General features: G+C 50.0%; 1 protein-coding gene and 1 long non-coding RNA gene across 3 annotated transcripts in view; one reads left to right on the top strand and one right to left on the bottom strand.

Moving 5' to 3' along the window:
• The window catches only part of LOC137439411 (active breakpoint cluster region-related protein), a 258,208-nt gene extending 239,172 nt beyond the window's left edge, over window positions 1-19,036 (bottom strand). Inside the window, exon 1 of one of the 2 annotated variants that reach the window (XM_078768302.1) lies at window positions 17,361-19,036. In XM_078768302.1, coding sequence (XP_078624428.1) covers window positions 17,361-18,978 — 1,618 coding nt within the window. In that variant the 5' untranslated portion in view covers window positions 18,979-19,036. The remainder of the gene's footprint in view (window positions 1-17,360) is intronic. The other variant, XM_068135138.2, reaches the window with a different exon arrangement.
• LOC144888841 (uncharacterized) lies at window positions 8,190-9,965 on the top strand. The gene is made up of 2 exons (XR_013621403.1): window positions 8,190-8,445; window positions 9,355-9,965. It is a non-coding gene; the product is annotated as an uncharacterized LOC144888841 (long non-coding RNA).
• Window positions 19,037-20,853: the final 1,817 nt, after the last annotated feature.

The following is a 20,853-nucleotide window of genomic DNA, read 5'->3' as shown; positions in this document are numbered from 1 at the left end:
GTGCTCTCTGGCCCACTGCAATTGGCGCTGGCGGTGTTGTCTGGTCAGGCGTGGCTTTCTCAGGGGACGCCTGGCACGGTAGCCTGCTTGAACCAGTCGTTGGTTGACTAGCCTTCTGGATACAGGCACATTTGTCAGTTGCTGCCACTCAGCCCTAAGCCGATTAGCTGACTTGGTACGGCCATTGTGCAATAACAGGTGCAGCTGGCGATCATCCCTCATTGTGGTTCTGTGGGGACGCCCTGGCCTCGGTATTGGAGGAGGGATACCCCTCTGAGCATTTCGTTTCAGGATCTGTGACACCTGACCTTGAGTGATGCCATACTGCCAAGCAATAGCACGCTGTTTCATGCCGTAATTTCGTAAAGCCACCACTCCATGACAAACAGCATTGTCGAGTTGACGGACCATCTCCAGAGGAAGCGGCAATAACTTTTGGAGACGTGCAGCAGTTGTTTTCCACTAATACAGAACGCAACAACCCTTGTATACTCGACTGTGAAGCCAATCATCAAATGCACCTGTCCGTACATTTTGCCACGCCACCTGTGATATAATCCTGTTGTTGACTTCTTGCTGTGACAGACAATCAGTGACATGGTTCTTTTAACAAATAAATCACCAAAGTGTAAAAGAAACTCACCAGATTGATATACTGAGTTAAGAAAGTAAACCCAAGTCAAGAAAAAAAAAAAATTCCATATGAAATGCCAAGTCTGTATATATATATACAGTCACGTGACAAAGTAAGTACACCCCCTGTAAAGTTTTGACTTTTTCAACATATTTCAACATACAGCTATTTGATCTTCATTTCAACAATATTGATAGATAAGGGTGATATAATATAACAAATATCATGAAACATTTACATTTTGTCGTCCATTGTATAATTTAAATAAACATGAATGCAAATTTCGCATGTGGAAAAAGTAAGTACACCCTTGGCTCTAATAGGTGGTATTGTCCCCTTTGGCAGAAACAACCTCAAGTAGGCGTTTCTTATAACTGTCTCCCAGTCTCTGCCATCGACTGGGAGAAATTTTTGCCCACTCCTCCATGCAGAATTCTTTCAGCTGTGCGATGTTTGAGGGGTTTCTTGCATGCACAGCTCGTTTCAAATCCACCCACAACATCTCAATGGGATTTAGATCCGGGCTTTGACTTAGCCATTCCAGAACCCTCCATTTCTTTCTTTTCAGCCATTCCCTGGTGGATTTACTGTTATGTTTAGGGTCATTGTCATGTTGCAAGGTCCACCTTCGGTTGAGCTTCAACTCTCCGACAGATGGCCTCACATTATCCTCAAGCACCCTCTGGTACAATGAACAATTCAAAGTGGATTCTATGATGGTGAGCTGCCCAGGTCCTGATGCAGCAAAGCTGCCCCAAACCATAATATTTCCATATTTCCACCACCATGCTTTACAGTTGGTACCAGGTTCTTGTGGTCAAATGCTGTCTTTAGTTTTCACCAAACATGTCTTCTGGTACTGTGGCCAAATAGCTCTACCTTTGACTCATCTGTCCAGAGCACATTGTTCCAGAAGTGCTGGTCTTTGCCTCGGTGTTCATTGGCAAACTTTAGTCTTGCCCTGATGTTCTTTCTGGACAGCAAAGGTTTCCTCCTGGCACACCTCCTATGTAGATCAAATTTGTGCAGCCTCTTTCTACTGGTAGACTCATGCACTTTGACATCAACAGTGGCAAGAGCTACCTGTAGGTCCCGTGATGGCATTCTGGGGTTCTTAGAGACTTCTTTCAGCATCTTGCGGTCTGCTCTCGGGGTGAACTTGCTGGGGCGGCCTGGCCTGAACAAGTTCGTAGTTGTTTGGAATATTCTCCACTTGCAGATGATCTTCCGGACAGTCGAATGGTTGATTTCAAATTGTTTGAAGATCTTTTTTAATCCCTTCCCAGACTCGTAGGCATCTGTAACCTTCTTTCTGAAGGCCTCGGAGAGCTCTTTTGATCTTGGCATGGTGATGCCGCACACTTCAACAACAAAGAGCAAACCAAACTAAATGTCTGAAGTTTAAATAAGACAGGTTCCTCAAAGATCCTCTCTAACGATGTTCTAATCAATTGCACCTGAGCTGGTGCACCTGATTCTAATTTAGGTATTTGAAGTAGTGATAAATGTAGGGGTGTACTTACTTTTTCCACATGCAAAATTTGCATTTATGTTTATTTAAATTATACAATGAACTACAAAATGTAAATGTTTCATGATATTTGCTATATTATATCACCTTTATCTATCAATATCTATCTATAATTCCAGTAATCTCTGTGTGTGTGTGTGTCTGTGTGTGTGTGTGTGTGTTTGTCTGTGACCGCTGTTTCTCGACAACCACGGGTCCGATATACTTGAAACTTGCCAGGTATATTGCTGGGGACCCGAGGATGTGCCTTTTCAAGGTTTCATATTGTTGCGAATATGGAATTTGGCCTCCATATCCGCTTGTAAATATTCCCCTATTTCTCCAATACTCCCCAACTTTCCCCAATCCCCCATTCCCTAGTCCCATTGTCTGTAAACAACAATCAGTAGAGCCGACCTTCCCCTTATTCCCCCATTAAATGTCGTGCCCAGGTCCACCGCACCACACGTAGACAACTTTCGGACATCTTCCTAGTTATTCTTAATCTATGTCAGTTAAGGACTCGTTTCCATTAATTCTGACTCTTCGTTGCACCAGAATGTGATTATATGGCATCAGTCGTGAGTTTAGGACCTTTCCCATACCTCCTTCCATCTTCTTCCCCAACAATTACAACAACAACAGAGGAGATGGCGGCGGCGCGGGGGAGGATGCGTCCTCACACCGGCTCGATTAGCGCCATTGACCACGCGCTCCACGGGGTTACCACGGAGGGGCTGGCTGTCAGCTCCTCCTCAAGGGCGGAGCCTGGTAACCCCCCGCACCCAATCAGAAGGGCGGACCGATTCCATCTGGGGCGGAGCTAACGAGCCGAGGGCGTGTCACTCCCCGCCGGATATACGTGGCGACTTAGCGGACGTGAGTGAGATGCGCCCCCAGCTGGAGAAAGAGGTACCTGCGAGCGCTGAGTCAGATGCGCCCCGCCTGAGAAAGAACGTTGCCTGCGATCGCTGAGAGAGAAAGACCCGCCTGAGAAAGAACGTCCCCTCCGAGCGCTGTGACCTCCCCGCATCTTTGGACCGGACTGTACCCTGCTGTGAGCCAAGAGTGCACCTTGAGCCATCGCTATCTGCCTTTCCCAGCCATCAATCCCCGTGTGAGTCAGCCGTTGTCCCGTTTACCTGTCGTCTGTCCGGGGTTAATATAAGAGTGTGTCTAAGTGCCTGTCTTCCTGTGATATACCTCTAGCCCCTGTAATCTAACCTTTTCCGTACGAATATAATTGAGAATCGAAACATTGGTGTCTGTCATTATAACCCAGCCGGGTGTCTTCTTTTTCTTATCGAGCCAGCGTAACGCGACTTCGTCAACGTCGAGTATAATCGGGTAATTTGTGCGGACACGACGGCCATTCCGCTCGGCCCACCTTAACATCAAAGTCGTGTCTGTAACAATTGGTGTCGAGGAGTGAGATTCGGACCCGGGACTAAATTAGTTAGGCCCAAATTTTGGGAGGGAAAATCGATCCGGAGCGCGTACTGCGCTCGACAAAATCGATCCGGAGCGCGTACGGCGCTCGACAAAATCGATCCGGAGCGCGGTCCCGCGGTTACTGCGCTCGCCGAAATTATAACAAAAAAAAAATTTTTGGATTTGTTTTACGAAAACTCGAATTTTGCAAGTCGCGCCATGGCGGATCAAGACGGCTGGGGTCCGGTAGGGGAGAGTGAAGCAGGGTCGGTCCAGGACCAAATTGAGGGACATGAGGGACATGAGGAGAGCGAAGCAGTGAGGGCGGCAGGTTCGCGAAATGGCGCCTCGCACATAGCTACGGCGGCCGCACCCGCTGCACAAGTGGGAGGAATGGCCCAAATGCAGGCCCTCATGGAGCAATTTATGGCGCAAATGCAGGCGTCCCTCATCCTACAGGGTGAGCGATTGGAAAACCAAATGGGGGTAATGGGAAACGAAATGGGGGTAATGAGGGACGCAGCGAGGGGTACTGGTGAGAAGTTAGACAATAATTTTGAGAAGTTAGACAAAAATTTTGAGGGGTTAGACAATGGGATAAAAGAGGTGAGACATGGGTTAGAGGGGGTAGAAAATAGAATGGCTGCCCAGGAGAATCAAATAGAGGGAGTGAAAAATGGGTTAGAGGGGTTAGAAAACAGGATGGAAGGCAAATTGAGGGACATGAGGGACCAAGCGGAAAGGGAAGTTAACCAAATGGGGCAGCAGATAGAGGGGGTCAGAATGGGGGTAGAAACCAAACTGGATGCTCACAGGGAGGAAATGGAGCAGATGAGGGTGGCATCTGGGCAGGAGATGCAAGTGATGGGAGAGGAGATCAGAAGAGGAGTGAGTGAGGAGGTCGGAGGAGTGCGCGAGGAGGTGAGGCACTGTAAGGAGCACATGGAGAAGGAGGTGAGAAAGGGAACTGTAAAGTTACAGGGGGGCATAGAGGTCCTGACGCAGGAGGTGGAACAGCTGACGGAGGGACAAAAAGAACTAACGGAGCAGGTTCAAAGGAACACTGCGGTATTAGGAGGTTTAAAAGCGACACAAAACGACATAAAAAACGACTTAATAGCGACAAAGAGGGAATGTCAGATGGTACGTGAGGGACTGACAACGAGGTTGGACGAGGTGATAGAGGTAATGGAGACGAAGGACCGGCAGGTGAGGACGCACCTGGAAACGGTCAAGGTAGCCTTAGAGGATGAGCTTGAGGAGACGTACCGGGGAATAAAAGAGGTGAAGCACAAATTAGAATAAGTGGAAGAAGGGATGAGCGAAATTAAGAAGCGACGGAGAGGGGATAAGAAAGAGATAAAAGAGGAGATAAAAGAATTGGTCCAAAGTCTGTGTTTGGATCGTGATGATGTGCTCATTAACCGGATGAGGGATTCGCAGGTGATGGAGGAGAAGCGAAGAGGAAGAGGACCCGGTGTAAGTGGTGACCAATATGGTCGTGCGTATGATGCGCCAGGTGATTTAATAAGCTTGGGGGTCGAGATGGACCCGGGTGTTCGTGAGAGGCCGTTGGTGAAGTGTGTGACAGGTCTGGTGTGCGAAAGAGGAGGTGTGCGAGAAAGTCCGACTCTGGGGTGTGTGAGGAAAAAGTGCACGCCGAGGAGTGAGGGTGCTGGCGAGAGTGAGTCGGTCGTAGCGCGTGTGCGAGGGAGCACATGGAAGCGTGGTGTGGTGAGTGTTACAGAGGGTGTGACGGGAGAGTGTGCGCGAGAAAGGTGTGTGACGGACAGGTGCATGAGGAAAGAGTGCGCTGTCAGAAGTAAGGAAGAGTGTCCACCTGTGGTGAGTGTTACAGAGGGTGTAACGGGAGAGTGTGCGCGAGAAAGGTGTGTGACGGACAGGTGCATGAGGAAAGAGTGCGCTGTCAGAAGTAAGGAAGAGTGTCCACCTGTGGTGAGTGTTACAGAGGGTGTAACGGGAGAGTGTGCGCGAGAAAGGTGTGTGACGGACAGGTGCACGAGGAAAGAGTGCGCTGTCAAGAGTAAGGGTGAGTGCGTTGTCAAGAGTGGTGGTGAGAGTATTGAGAGTGACAAGGAGAGTGAGTTGGTTGTGACAGGTGAGCGAGGATGTACACCTGGGATGGAAGGATGCACACCTGGAATGGTAGAGCGTGAGTGGGAATGCACGCTGGAGTTGGTGGTGAGGCACATGGTTGGGTGTGCGAATGAGGGCACACCTGTGATTGTCACAGAGGAGGTGACCGAGGAGGGGGCGCGAAGCGGTGTATTGGCGAGGTGTGCGAGCAACGAATGTGTGCCAAAGTGTTCGGTGGTCAGGTGTGTGACCAAGGCTGTGAGTGGAATGGGTGTACCTGGGTGTGTAAGGAAGGGTACGAGGAGCATGGGCACAGCTGGATGTGTGAGCAAGGAACGGGCTGCGGGGTGTAAGCGTCCAGGTGAAGCATCGACGTTACACGGGTTAGAGGTTAGAGCGACTTTTAGCCGAAGCAGGCCCTCGGTGCGTGCCGGGCCTCACTTTGAACGGCCGCGTCCGTGCTCCACTAGGCGGAGCTGGCAGCCCGATAGAAAGGGTCGTCATGGCGACCACTTTTTGGTGAGACGTGCCGGCAGGTCGAGAGCGGGACATTGGATGGCTCCGTGCCGAGATGGTGCGTGGGATCTCGGCACGGGTAAGCCCCCGTCCCTGCCCCGAATGCCGGACGCATCCAGCCGCCGGCACAAAGCAACCAGCATCCATTGCTTGGCTTTACGAAGCCGGGCTTTGGACAGGGATTGGCGCACCGAGAGGTATTAGTGAGTAGACTGGGTGATGAGGTTAGTGTTTTGGACCCAAAATTGGAGAAAAACAAAATTTGATGATTGGCAAGGGATTGGCAGTAGTGATTGGCAGATGATGAGTAGTGATTGGCAAATTTTTGATTTGTTGAAATTTGATGTGCAAAATTGGTAGTGAGAGACCCCCGATGGGGTGGGATGGCAAATCTGCCACCCTTCCCATGCTGGGGGCAAAGGAGCAATAGCTTATGGGGTGTATGGCAGTGAAAACTAGCCCGGGTGGGTTAGGTTATATTGTAGGGATCTAGAAGAGATTGACATTAGGTAACGTTAAGGTTAGATAGTGACTGATACCTGTAGTGGGGACGCAGGTAGATTAGTGTGGATGATAATGACGAGGGAGCGCAATAGTTTAAAGGGACGACTGGGAAGCGCAAGTTTCAGAGGGGAGTAGTTAGCTGAGATGATGCCGTGTTTGTGAGAATTGAACAGGTGTGATTGCACAGGTGTGCAACTGGACAGGTGTGTGGAGCAGTGTGTGAGTAGTGAGTGTGTGGATCAGCGCGAATGCGCTTGGGGAGAGAAGGGTGCAGGTGGCACCAGGTGTGAGAGCACAGGTGTGCAAGTACAGGTGTGTGGAGAGAGTGGGAGTAAGTGGTACGGAGTGGTGTGCATGGTGCGAAGGTGTGGATGGGGGAAGAGTGGACCCCTTTCACGAGTACCCGGGGCGGGTAGTGTAAGTGTTAGGTAGAGGGTACAGGTAAATTGTGGTTGGATATTGGCATTTGTGGTGCGGTTGCAGAATGGTGTTGTGAATGGGTGCATTAGTGTTGTGGAAATGGCTGTGCGTGTAGCCTGTTAGTGCGTGTAGTTGGTTGGGCACTCCACCACTGTAAGGATGTCGGCCAGGTGAGGCCGCAGGTGGGCTCTGAGAGCCGGTAGAGTTGTGGATGGGGCCCGAGGATCCGGAGGACGGACCCGGGTAGCCCAGTGCCAGAGAGGGCACCGAGTGGGGAGAGTGCCAGAGGGCCTTCCCCAGGTAGTTAGGTTAGGGCAAGGAGCAGGTAAGCTCGGAGGCAACTGCAGTGGTGGAGGTGTGCAGGTGGGTAGACCCACTGGGAGAGGTACACGCCGCAGCCCAGAAATTGTACGAGGGCACCGGGAGATGAATCGGGGGAGTGAGACCCCAAATTGAAGCGCACCACAGTTTGGCCAATGGGAATTGGTTTTTAGAACCCATAGTGTAAGAGGGCCAATGGTTTGGCCGGAGAAAGACCCCGGGTAGTGTAAAGTTGTTAAAGTCATTTAGGAAATAGTTAGGATTGATGAACCTGTCGCACCATACGCAGCCACTTACCTGAGGTGATGATGACTCCACACCTGTGTTTTCTTGGGTTGTAGCAGGAAATGAAATTGCTGTGTGGATTGTGAGACGCATCACGACGTGGATGAGACATTGGGGTGATTCCATCTCTCCCTCCCTAGGAGGGACTGATGATGAATTGGTAATGGCAAATTTTGATGTTGAGTTGAAAATGGCAAATTTTGATGAGAGTTGAAAATGGCAAATTTGATTGGTTAGGAGGGAGAGAAGACGAATTTGGTTTATGGGAGGAACGGGGAAGACAGTAGGGATGTTTGTTGATTTGTAAAATAGATGTTTATGGGTCGTGTTGAGTTTTGTGGATACAGTAAGGGGTAAGGGAGGGGCCATGTAGGTTACCTGGTGGGGGGGGCGTACGATAGGAACGTACCTGTCTCACCTGGTTCCCATGTGCTCCCAGTGTGCATCATCTTATATTGCGTGCACTTTTGCGCCCTTACCACCTTACTCACTTGTCTTCTTCTTTTGTCTCCCACCTCCGAGGATCTGGCTTTGGGGTAGAGAGAGAGAGGAGAGAGAGGTGCTGGCTGCGCAGTTGTGGGCCTGCACTTTCGCTGTTTGCTGCCGGGATCGATACACCATATGGACCGCAATGTTTGTGGCCACCCACAATGGACCGCAGTTCGTTTGCGGCCAAGCACCACCCGGGGATGGACCTATGGGTCAACGTGGCACCTATGCCATACAGGTGAACCACTTTTAGTTAACACCAAGTGCACCACAAGAAGAGCAAGAGACACCTGCAGGGTTAGGGGTTGTCGAATTTATTTTTATTCCAATGAACAATGGTGACTGCACCGATTGGTGGTGGGGTGGTGCTTTTGATGCTCGGGAAGGGTGCTCTGCACGTTATTAAAGGCCGTCGGCCACAGAGCACTCGTGGGTTGGTGTATCGATGTTGGCAAGCGCGCTCTCTCTATGCATAACATCTGCATGTGTTCCTCCAAAAACAGGTCCTGGATCGTAGTGTAAATAGCAGCGTAGTCTTGTAAATAATGCTCCCTACCGGCTGTATGGGTAGTTTGAGAATTCTTTCCGGATTCGGTTATCCTGTGGGTGTGTTTCTGTGAGGAGAAGGGTGCAACGTCGCAGGGGGACATATTTACTCATTTGTGAACATCTGTAAAACTGTCGCACTCAGGGTAGAGTTAATAGTAGAGGGACTACATCTGAGTGCCACACTAAACTAGGTAAAAATTTATCGGGTCGGGACGCCCCGAGGGTAGAGAAGGGTGCAATGTTGCGAATATGGAATTTGGCCTCCATATCCGCTTGTAAATATTCCCCTATTTCTCCAATACTCCCCAACTTTCCCCAATCCCCCATTCCCTAGTCCCATTGTCTGTAAACAACAATCAGTAGAGCCGACCTTCCCCTTATTCCCCCATTAAATGTCGTGCCCAGGTCCACCGCACCACACGTAGACAACTTTCGGACATCTTCCTAGTTATTCTTAATCTATGTCAGTTAAGGACTCGTTTCCATTAATTCTGACTCTTCGTTGCACCAGAATGTGATTATATGGCATCAGTAGTGAGTTTAGGACCTTTCCCATACCTCCTTCCATCTTCTTCCCCAACAATTACAACAACAACAGAGGAGATGGCGGCGGCGCGGGGGAGGATGCGTCCTCACACCGGCTCGATTAGCGCCATTGACCACGCGCTCCACGGGGTTACCACGGAGGGGCTGGCTGTCAGCTCCTCCTCAAGGGCGGAGCCTGGTAACCCCCCGCACCCAATCAGAAGGGCGGACCGATTCCATCTGGGGCGGAGCTAACGAGCCGAGGGCGTGTCACTCCCCGCCGGATATACGTGGCGACTTAGCGGACGTGAGTGAGATGCGCCCCCAGCTGGAGAAAGAGGTACCTGCGAGCGCTGAGTCAGATGCGCCCCGCCTGAGAAAGAACGTTGCCTGCGATCGCTGAGAGAGAAAGACCCGCCTGAGAAAGAACGTCCCCTCCGAGCGCTGTGACCTCCCCGCATCTTTGGACCGGACTGTACCCTGCTGTGAGCCAAGAGTGCACCTTGAGCCATCGCTATCTGCCTTTCCCAGCCATCAATCCCCGTGTGAGTCAGCCGTTGTCCCGTTTACCTGTCGTCTGTCCGGGGTTAATATAAGAGTGTGTCTAAGTGCCTGTCTTCCTGTGATATACCTCTAGCCCCTGTAATCTAACCTTTTCCGTACGAATATAATTGAGAATCGAAACATTGGTGTCTGTCATTATAACCCAGCCGGGTGTCTTCTTTTTCTTATTGAGCCAGCGTAACGCGACTTCGTCAACGTCGAGTATAATCGGGTAATTTGTGCGGACACGACGGCCATTCCGCTCGGCCCACCTTAACATCAAAGTCGTGTCTGTAACAATATTAATCGGAGAAGTAGTTACCGAGCTATGGCGATTTAGCCGTTCGCCGTTCGCTTTGGCTTTGCGAATGGACCGAACCATTTCATGTAAATAGAGGGGGGGGTTCTGTGGTCGTTCGCTTTGGCCTTGCGAATGGACCAAACCATTTCATGTAAATAGAGGGGGGGGGTTCTGTGGTCGTTACTGCATGTAAACGCATGTTTTTTTGCACGCACGTACGGGCAAGCACGTAATCGGAGAAGTAGTTACCGAGCTATGGCGATTTATTTACCAAACTAATCACAGTTACCTCCCACGGGTAACCCACGTACCCACGGGCACGGGCACCCACGTACGGGCACGTCCTAGTCTATCTATAATTCCAGTAATCTCTGTATGTGTGTGTGTCTGTGTGTTTGTCTGTGACCGCTGTTTCTCGACAACCACGGGTCCGATATACTTGAAACTTGCCAGGTATATTGCTGGGGACCCGAGGATGTGCCTTTTCAAGGTTTGAAATTAATCGGACAAGTGGTTCCCAAGGTATGGTCACCGTACTCGCAAGCCGTTCGCTTTGGCTTTGCGAATGGACCAAACCATTTCATGTAAATAGAGGGGGGGGGGGTTCTACCGTACTCGCAAGCCGTTCGCTTTGGCTTTGCGAATGGACCAAACCATTTCATGTAAATAGAGGGGGGGGTTCTGTGGTCGTTACTGCCACGTGGTTTCAAAGTTTTTTTTTGTTGTTGTTGTTTGCACGCATGTTTTTCTGCACCCACGTACGGGCACGCCCTAGTTGTTGAAATGAAGATCAAATAGCTGTATGTTGAAATATGTTGAAAAAGTCAAAACTTTACATGGGGTGTTCTTACTTTTTCACATGACTGTACTTGTATATACATATATATCTATATATAGATATTGTTGGGGTTTTGAGAATCCTGCACTTAGTAAATTGTTGTAAATATTCTCTGTGTAAATACCTCCATTTCTTGTTAAGGTCAAAGGTCGTCCCCTAGTTAGTCCATGAACAACACGTAGCGAACGGCCCTCTTCGTAGTTATCTCATTATTATGTGTTTCAGTTAAGGACCTGTTCCCAATAGTTGAATCTGCGTTGCATTAATCAAATAAGATAGGCCCCATTCCGTCCATTTTGCACTCCCTCTCCAAATTGTGGTACTTCGTTGCCAGCAGCGTTCGCCACCATTACGCACGTGGTCAAGCCGGAGAAGAAGGGGGGCGGAGCGCCGAGGCCGAGGCGTGGCCCCTTCGGCGAGCCAACCAGGGCTGAGATGAGCTCGGTGGCGGGCGTGGTTTCGGAGGAGCGCGTAGTGATCTTGGCTCGCGTTATAAAAGAGCGCGCGAAGAGCCCTTGGACGGACCTCTTTCGACGGGCTCCTTTTGGAAGAACTGTGCGGGGGACGTCTCTGGCACAAGAACCATAAGGCGGCGCTCTTGAACAGGACTCGCGTGCACACGGCAGTGGCGAAAGAACTCTACGGCGGCGCTCATTGCAAAGGCGTTATAAGAGAACCTTGGAGAGGGTGCGTTTGGCAAAGCCATTCATTTATTATGTACGGAGCATCCCAGTCCCCCCGCTATACGTAAGGTCCGCTTGCGGTTGAACGATACGCGCGAAGCTGCCTGCCGGGTTTTCGCCCGCGGGACCGGAGCCTGGACCCCATCGCCTGGACCATCCACCTGGACCTTCCACCCTACCAGCTACAATCCCCGTGTGAGTGTGTATGTTTGTCTGGGGTCGTAATATAAGACTGTTTTAAGGCTTGCCCTGTGTATCTTCTTCTTCTTCGTCCTGTATATTACTTTCGTTTCTCTTCCTTTGGTTTTTTTGTACATAATTAATAAATGTCTGTTATTTCTTACCCTTTTGGTTTCATTCTCGTCCGATCGCTTTCGTGATTTCTTTCGATTGAGTACCTGTGGCACGATTTGGCCAACGCTCTGAATCGGGTTTAGTCTTTTGATAACGGCTCGGACCGCGGATTGCTAAACCGCTCGGCAAATACCATCTTGTGCGCGGTTCGAGCGGTACTTGTCTCCCTGTTTTGCGGAGGGATTGGTAAAGGTATTCGGGAGAACACCTTGACCAATAGCCCTGATCAATGCCACCCCGCAAAAGAGCGTTACAAGTACCAGGACCAGAGACGGCCGGCTTAACAGGCAAAGGGGATTAACCCCCCCTTGCTAAGGGGAGTGTCGTCTCTGAGATCCGTAACAATATATACCATCGTGTGTGGTTGTATCTACGCATAAGGAAGAACGCTATTGAAAATTGGGTCGCCACGTCAAAATCCAAGATGGCCACCGCCATGTATGTCTGAACCTTGTGAGCGGAATATCTTGAAAAATAAGCGAAGTACCAACTTCTAATCTGGTGTGTGGGTGTATCTACGCATAAGGGAGAACGCTATTGAAAATTGGGTCGCCACGTCAAAATCCAAGATGGCCGCCTTGCGTCTTCCACTTTGTCACCTCATCACTTCACCGACGGGGGACCTAGGCGTAACGCTTGTTATTATTATTATTATTATTATTATTATTATTATTATGAATGAAGAGATGAATTCCCGGGTTTTTTTGCCTTTTTTCCATGGTCTGGAATACTGAAAAGTGATCCCTACCAAGACAATCAGTTGAACAGACCAGGTATGTTCTCAGATGTAGCCGAAACGACTTTTTAGGGAAGATAGTCAAACCTTAGTTTTGTATGTAGCAGAGGAGACAGACATTGTTTTCCACGCCATCCCTACCTACATAGAGTGTTAGCGTACCCGATGATACAGTATATTTTGTGGAAGAAAACTATGATGATTGAGAGAATTCTCACACAAGGTTTGGTAACTATCTCAGTTAACTAACACAGTTACAGGACTCGACAATCCTCCCCAAAAATATGAATCATTTCCTCACTCAATGGTGGAGGAGCTTTTATTGCCGATTATACGCGAGTGTCATTGTCTCTTTCATGTTTATATAACTCACATTCAAAGTATCATAAATCTACTTACATTTGTGCACATCTACAATATAAAACACAATGTATGTTTGTGTATTTGTGTGTTTGTGTATTTGTGTGTCTGTCCCCCTTCATAAGAATAGGTTTTAAAGGCTTTGAGTAACACTTGAGGAGGGATTTGAGTGCGGTTTTAATGGGCAATCTTTGAACACCACTGTGTGTCCACCGGTTAAAAGACCTAAAAGACTCTGACAACCCAAAATACCCCAAGGACCCAAAAGACCCCAAGGACCCAAAATACCACAAGGATCCAAAAGACCCAAATGACCCCGAGGATCCAAACGACCCAAAGGACTCTGAACACTCAAAAAACCCCAAAGACCCTGAAAGACCCCATGGATCCAAATGACCCAGAGGACCCCAAGGACCCAGAAGACCCCATGGACACAGATGACCCAAAAGACCCCAAAGATTTAAAATACCCAAAAGACCCTGAAGACCCAATGGACCCCAAACACCCAAATAATTCAAAAGAACAAAAAGACCCCGAAGACCCTGAGGACCCAGTGGACACCAAATACCTAAAAGACCTAAAATAACCCAAAGGGCCCTAAATACCCCCAAAGACCCAGAGGACCAAAAAGACCCAAATAACCCAGAGGACCCAAAATACGAGTAGTTATGTCTCTACCATTGGAATTGTAGATGGTGGCTTGAAAACTGAGCCTCAAGGTCGGTGTACAGAAGCGGTATTTTTTTTTAATCACAATAAATACAAGGCACAGGGAGGTGAAATTTGCTGCACGTGATGTGCAACACACGCAGAGTAAAACGAGTGTTAATTTTCGTCTGTAGGATGTCTCATAAATAAAGAAGATATAAGCACCGCTGACACTAGGCCCAGGCTTCAGACTTTGACATGTTCACGCGGCTGCACTGTCAAATAAGCTGTTCCATCCCATCATTTTTGACGGGCTTTATACTAGTCCATAAATAAAGTTTGAAACATATATGATGAGGTCATTCGAACTGGCACGTTGCCATCCACTTCCTCTATGAAGACCACTGCTCGTACCTATTAACCTCATGCAGTGGGTCTACTATAGAGCAACTTTTGCGTCCATCCAGCCTTCCAATGAAGCAGGTTTAGGCCTCGATCAATTACTTTGGCCAGTCACATATATGGACTTAAGCTGTGATCAAAACTCACCGTTCTTCCTTTTCGGCCTTAGTTTATATCCATCGATTTCAATGTAACCTTCGAAACCCGTTAGAAAAATAAACAACACAAGTCGATCCATCACTTCAACCTCTTATCAAAATCCATTTTCATCATCCTCGCACTTTGTTATCCAATGGTTTTGTCCAACAGACCAAAAAGAGGGGCGTCCACGGTCCATCCACGTCCGTCCACGGACGTGTGTTTACACAAGTTCCCCTTATAAAAACTTATCCTGACATCTGATGGACATCTAATCACATTGACATCTGATGGACATCTAATCACATTGACATCTGATGGACATCTAATCACATCTCTTCTGAGATGTCTGTCAAGGTTTCACCGATAACGATAGCCCGACAGGCATATATGCAGAACTGAGTAAGGAAAGGCATTTTTAACACACTGGCATTTTTGTGCCTTATAGGGTGAGAGGGAGTCATCTATAGAAGGATAAAATGTGATCTTGGCTAACAAGACCTTTTGCATTCCCAACAAAACATGAACTTCAACCGAGTTTATCACAGAACAAGTTGCAGCCAAAAAGTGATGAAGTTTTCATTCCATCCCCACCGAGCACACAACTTGCTCACGTTCTTACTAAACCTCAAACTGTGAGCGTATCGGAAAACTTTTGTTTTGCAAAGAACATTTTCCTTTTGCACGAGGAGCAAACCCAGACCATTAAGTACATCCGCATGCCAGGACTTGCCAAAGGAGGGTCAACCAAGCGTAACTGTAACACCTGCAGGGGTAAGATCGACGAGACGCGGTTAGCTTTGATGAGGCCTGAGCGCATCTCACCCTCTTCTTTTCGAGGGACAAAGAAAAATCACAAGAGTCAGCACGAAGCGTCATCCTGGTGGCAACCCGGTGGACCTCAAGGGTGGCAAGAAAGTGGCTGAACGATAAGATGGCCCTCAAGGGTGGCAAGAAAGTGGCCGAACCACAAGGTGGACCTCAAGGGTGGCAAGAAAGTGGCCGAACCACAAGGTGGACCTCAAGGGTGGAAAGAAAGTGGCTGAACCATAAGGTGGACCTCAAGGGTGGCACTAAAGTGGTTGAAACATAAGGTGGACCTCAAGGGTGGCAAGAAAGTAGCCAAACCACAAGGTGGACCTCAAGGGTGGCAAGAAAGTGGCAGAACCATAAGGTGGACCTCAAGGGTGGCAAGAAAGTGGCCGAACCACAAGGTGGACCTCAAGGGTGGAAAGAAAGTGGCTGAACCATAAGGTGGACCTCAAGGGTGGCACTAAAGTGGTTGAAACATAAGGTGGACCTCAAGGGTGGCAAGAAAGTAGCCAAACCACAAGGTGGACCTCAAGGGTGGCAAGAAAGTGGCTGAACCATAAGGTGGACCTCAAGGGTGGCAAGAAAGTGGCCAAACCACAAGGTGGACCTCAAGGGTGGAAAGAAAGTGGCTGAACCATAAGGTGGACCTCAAGGGTGGCACTAAAGTGGTTGAAACATAAGGTGGACCTCAAGGGTGGCAAGAAAGTAGCCAAACCACAAGGTGGACCTCAAAGGTGGCAAGAAAGTGGCTGAACCATAAGGTGGACCTCAAGGGTGGCAAGTAAGTGGCCAAACCACAAGGTGGACCTCAAGGCTGGCAAGAAAGTGGCCAAACCACAAGGTGGGCCTCAAGGGTGGCAAGAAAGTGGCCAAACCACAAGGTGGACCTCAAGGGTGGCAAGAAAGTGGCCAAAGCACAAGGTGTACCTCAAGGGTGTCAAAGTGGCCGAACCACAAGGTAGACCTCAAGGGTGTCAAAGTGGCCGAACCACAAGGTAGACCTCAAGGGTGGCAAGAAAGTGGCCAAACCACAAGGTGGACCTCAAAGGTGGCAAGAAAGTGGCTGAACCATAAGGTGGACCTCAAGGTTGGCAAAAAAGTGGCGAAACCACAAGGTGGACCTCAAGGATGGCAAGACAGTGGCCGAACCACAAGGTGGACCTCAAGGGTGGCAAGAAAGTGGCCAAACCACAAGGAAGAGGGAGTTACGAGTACATTACATGGAGATGTAGTACTTAACAGAGTAAATGGTTCATTGACTGGGGAAGTGGGGGTGGCTGGTGGGAAATACGGATCAAGGTGTTTTGGAGGATTTGGACAGATGTGCAGGAAAACAAATGAGTGAAAGCACAGCAAGGTAGTAACACTCATTAGTATTCATTTGTCGATGAAAATGCCCCTTTGTAATAACTTGCGTACCCTTTCAAGGTTATCCTGGAAATCCTCTGTCAACATCAACTGACAGTTCATAAACATGGATCAAGGTGTTTGAGGAATTTCGTCACAGCATGACAATGACAACGTGAGGTGGTGCAGGTGCGGGGTGGGGCTGTCTGCTCATCCAAATTAACATACACAACCACTAATGATGACTGATATTGCTTGAGAAGTTCCATTAGTTCACATCCTCTCCGGATATTCAAATGATAGATAAACAAAGCACCTTCCATTCAACGACCAGACGTTCTTGTGGGGCTCCCTGGGAAAGTTTGGCCCAAGTCTTTCAGACATGACGTTTGACTAAGATTAGGGAAGGAATTTGGAATTTGCTCAGTCCGACGATAGCTCGCATACTCTTCACGAAGGACACCATGAGATCATAAATGTCCACCAAATGATGCCAGCAGACGGGACACCCAGTTTTTATGCCCATCCCAGGGATGGCACACACGTTGATGAATCAGTGGGATTCAAACCCAGGCCAGACAGCTTAGAGGCGAGTGTGCGTACCTCTAGGCCATCCTGCGTACCTCTGGGCCATCCTGCGTACCTCTGGGCCATCCTGCGTACCTCTGGGCCATCCTGCGTACCTCTGGGCCATCCTGCGTACCTCTGGGCCATCCTGCGTACATCTAGGCCATCCTGCATACCTCTCGACCATCCTGCGTACCTCTAGGCCATCCTGAGTACATCTAGGTCATCATGCCAGTCGTACCTTCCATAAACGACTGGTGGTGTGATATCAGATCAGCCAAACATGAAGCAGCACCATAAATGAGGTAAGACACATCACACATTGAAAAAAAAAAAACAAGTTTCTTACCAGAATATCCCTCAAAAACCTCATCAACCATTCCGTGGTGAGGCCTCGTTTGTCCACTTCTCCGGAACCCAGACGACGCGGGAGACCTCTGTGGCGAGTCTGGAACAGACCCCGTCGTCCCTGGGATTTTTGCGGGGATAACTGCGGTCTTGCGTGTTGCTCGCTTGGTACCGCCTGCTCCATGTCCAGAGGAACCACCGACGCTCGGACCACCCGCTCCACTTCCGGCAGCACCGTGAGGAGTCGGTGGACTGCTGCTGTCTAAAGACTGTTGGGAGTTTTGACTTGGAGAACGGTTTTCCCTATCTCGAAATAACCGATACGAACCCGGCGAAGCTCCATGACTCGTGGGACTGGCAGAAGGTCCCGGGTAACCGGGATGACACCCGGGGGATGACAGTTCTTCCTCGCTCGATGTCAGGTTGTCGTTAGAGCTGCAGTCCGGAGTGTAGCCACCTCCAGCATCCTCCAAACTACTCGGCGAGTTGGAACGTTTCGGCCAACTCAGGCGTTCTTCCTTGGGAGTAACGCTGGGAGCAGACTGCCTGCTCATAGCAATCAAAAGGTCTCCTTCAACACCAACGTTACGGAGCACCGATGGCACATAGGACAGTGGCAAGGGACCATCCTTTGGGAATCTGGGTGACATCTCGGCCAAAATGGCGTCGTCGCGATCAGGTGTTTCAAAAGAGCCGTAACCCTGGCGATGAGACCGGTGTCCTCCAGACGACGCTGGAGGTTCAGCGCGACCGGGAGATGTTGCACTGGTCAGACGCCTCCGCCTCTGCTGCTGCTCGAAGCGCATCGCTTCGCTGCCCAGGTTGGTGATGTGCTCCGATACGTCTCGTTCATTGAGTCGGATGAGACCACGTTCATGGTGGAACTCCACATTAGCGTAAGTAGGTAAAGCAACGGCGCCATCACCACCACCACTGCTACCACCGCTACTACTGCTTACTTGTGTCCCATCCGCGGTTTGAGAACTGTGCCTCCTGAGTTTACAAGGCTCCTGCCCCGCACTCAAGCCAGGTACCCTGGAGGGTTTCCCACCTGCACTCGCCACCGCCGCAGTGGAAAGACCCGGACTCGACTCCGATTTGGTTCGGTTCATGGCCCCGTGCGCGCACGGGTGGCCCGGAAGCGGCCCGGCTCCTCGGGACCTCCTCGCGCGAGGACCTATAGCGCCGGGAACGGGAGGTGCGGCGCGGGAGACCGTCGGGTCTTCGCACTCCAACTCGAGCTCCGCGTCACAACGACGGAACGCCGATGGGCTCTCGGTCGCGCACACCGCCCGCTGCTCACCGTCCGCTCCGACTTCGGCGCCGCAGTGGGATTCGCCCGGCGACCTCCGAGGGTCGCCCCGGTCGACCTCGGGTCCGCTCTTACGGAACCCCCATCTCTGGCGATCGTAGCTTTTCTTCTCCTTGGCGAGCAGCGTCTGCAGGTATATCATGCGGAACCGCTCCTTGTTCACCTCGACCTCGAGACGCCTGATGTTCCGCTTGCAGCTCGCCAGCTCGGCCTCGATGTCCCGCGCGCTCCGCAGCTCCATCCTCGGAGGCTCCGAGTCGGGGAATTGTGCACGCCACGCCTCGGCGAAGCCCACCGGGTCCACCATGGTGTCGCGCTCCCCGGCGGCACGACGGAGAAGGCGGTTCGGACGGGAGGAGGAGGAGGAGGAGGAGGAGGAGGAGACGGGGAACGGTGAGCTCAAGGGTCGGATGATTGCCAGAAAGGAGAGGGAGGAGGAGCTGGAGCAATGGTGATCGCTTCGTATAAGGGGCGTGGTCAATACGCTCGGCCACCGATATAGGCGGGGCTTGTGGCTGGCACTCGCCCCGTTCCTTAAATCGTCAGGTGGGGCTTGCAGGAACGACTTAGGAGGTTTCGACTGCAGGTGCTAAGGTGTTAAATGAAGGTAGCGACGAAACAACGGTGGAATCTCGATTAAGTATAAATTAATGAAACTGAATTCGTACCAATAAACGTGAGGTAAAAATAAATAAATAAAGTGTGCCGGCGTTGACAGCGTTAAGCATTATTAAAGAAGAAGAAGAATCTGATGTAACGGGAAATATACCAAACGGTGGTTTAGTTGTAGCTTGGGCGGCGCGCTAATTTATCATAAACAAAAAGTGCAGGTGTATCAGGGAATCCATGACGACGATGAATAAAGGTTACTTTCACAATAACCTGACACTTGATTTGAAAGACCTAATTGTAAATGACCATTTTCTCTCAGCGATCCCGACGTGAACGTCGCTTGGTCCCATGTGGCTCCGCCCATGAACACCGCCCCTTTCGCTCAGTGGGCGTGGCCATGCGCTCGTCGCCGGCGGAATGCAAGAGACTGCGGAGCGGAGCGTCCAATGGAGAGATCAAGCATCCCCTAATTACATCAGCACTCTTGTCTAGCCGGAATCACACAGTCACTCGACTTGTGCGCCTCAAAACATGTACATCGCAGCCATTATAAATCGGGACGTCGAGCGAGCGGCAACGGCAGCGCCATGGGGGTGTCAGAGGCGGCAACGTCAGAACCAGAATGAACCTTCCACCACAAAGACAATGAAGGAAGAAGAAGAATACCCCAATTGATGAACAAACCGTTTTCGCCTGGGCGTGTCCACTCATCCATTATTCGCTCCTCCCTCGTGCACACTCCATTCACTCGATATAAATATTATTGTGTCCCATCGAATGGATCATGGACTTTGCAGCAGGATTTCGTTAGGTTTTCAATAACCGAGCTGTTTGTTAATGTTGTAGTCTACCGTGCACCACTGCACCTCATAACGACCCTGATCCGACTGAAGTGGCAGCAGGAGGTGCTGCATCGAGATACACGCTCCTGACCGAGCATTCTTAGAGGGGAAAAAATTCCATATTTTGGAAAATCATTAATCCTACTGAGATTCGGCAAGTGTGTGTGTGTGTGTGTGTGTGTGTGTGTGTGTGTGTGTGTGTGTGTGTGTGTGTGTGTGTGTGTGTGTGTGTGTGTGTGTGTGTGTGTGTGTGTATATATATTCCTGGGGTTGTACTTCAGCAGGGAAAGGATGTGAGGAGGAGAGTGAAATGGCCAGGTATGGGAGAGAATGGATGGAGTGATGTGTGGGGCTTCATAGGTTGAAAGGAAGGGTGGAAGATAGATTGAGAAAGATGAATGAGCTTGTGTTTGAGTATGCATGTGTCACGTTTGGAGTGAAAGAGTGTGTAGAGAAGGGTGAGAAGGAGGCATGTTTGAGCAGGAGGCAGAGGGAGATCCATGAGTTGAGAATGGAGTTGAGGAGTTTGAATGGAAGATGGAAGAGGGCTGTGGAAGGGGGGAGGAATGGGCTTGAGGTGTTGACGAAGCAGGTGAGGATGAGGTTGGTGAAGTTGAAGAGAGTGGAGAGGATGAGGAGGCGAAGAAAGGAGAGGCAGAGGAAGAGAAAGAGGTTCTTTGAGAAGCCTTTTCAGTTTATGAAGGATCTGTTGGAGCCGTCTCGAGGTG

The sequence above is a fragment of the Myxine glutinosa genome, chromosome 14 (genome assembly GCF_964187855.1).
Source record: "Myxine glutinosa chromosome 14, kmMyxGlut1.1, whole genome shotgun sequence".
In the NCBI taxonomy this organism is placed as follows: domain Eukaryota; kingdom Metazoa; phylum Chordata; class Myxini; order Myxiniformes; family Myxinidae; genus Myxine; species Myxine glutinosa.
The sequence above is the reverse complement of the archived record's forward strand: the minus strand, read 5'-3'. Positions and strand labels throughout refer to the sequence as shown.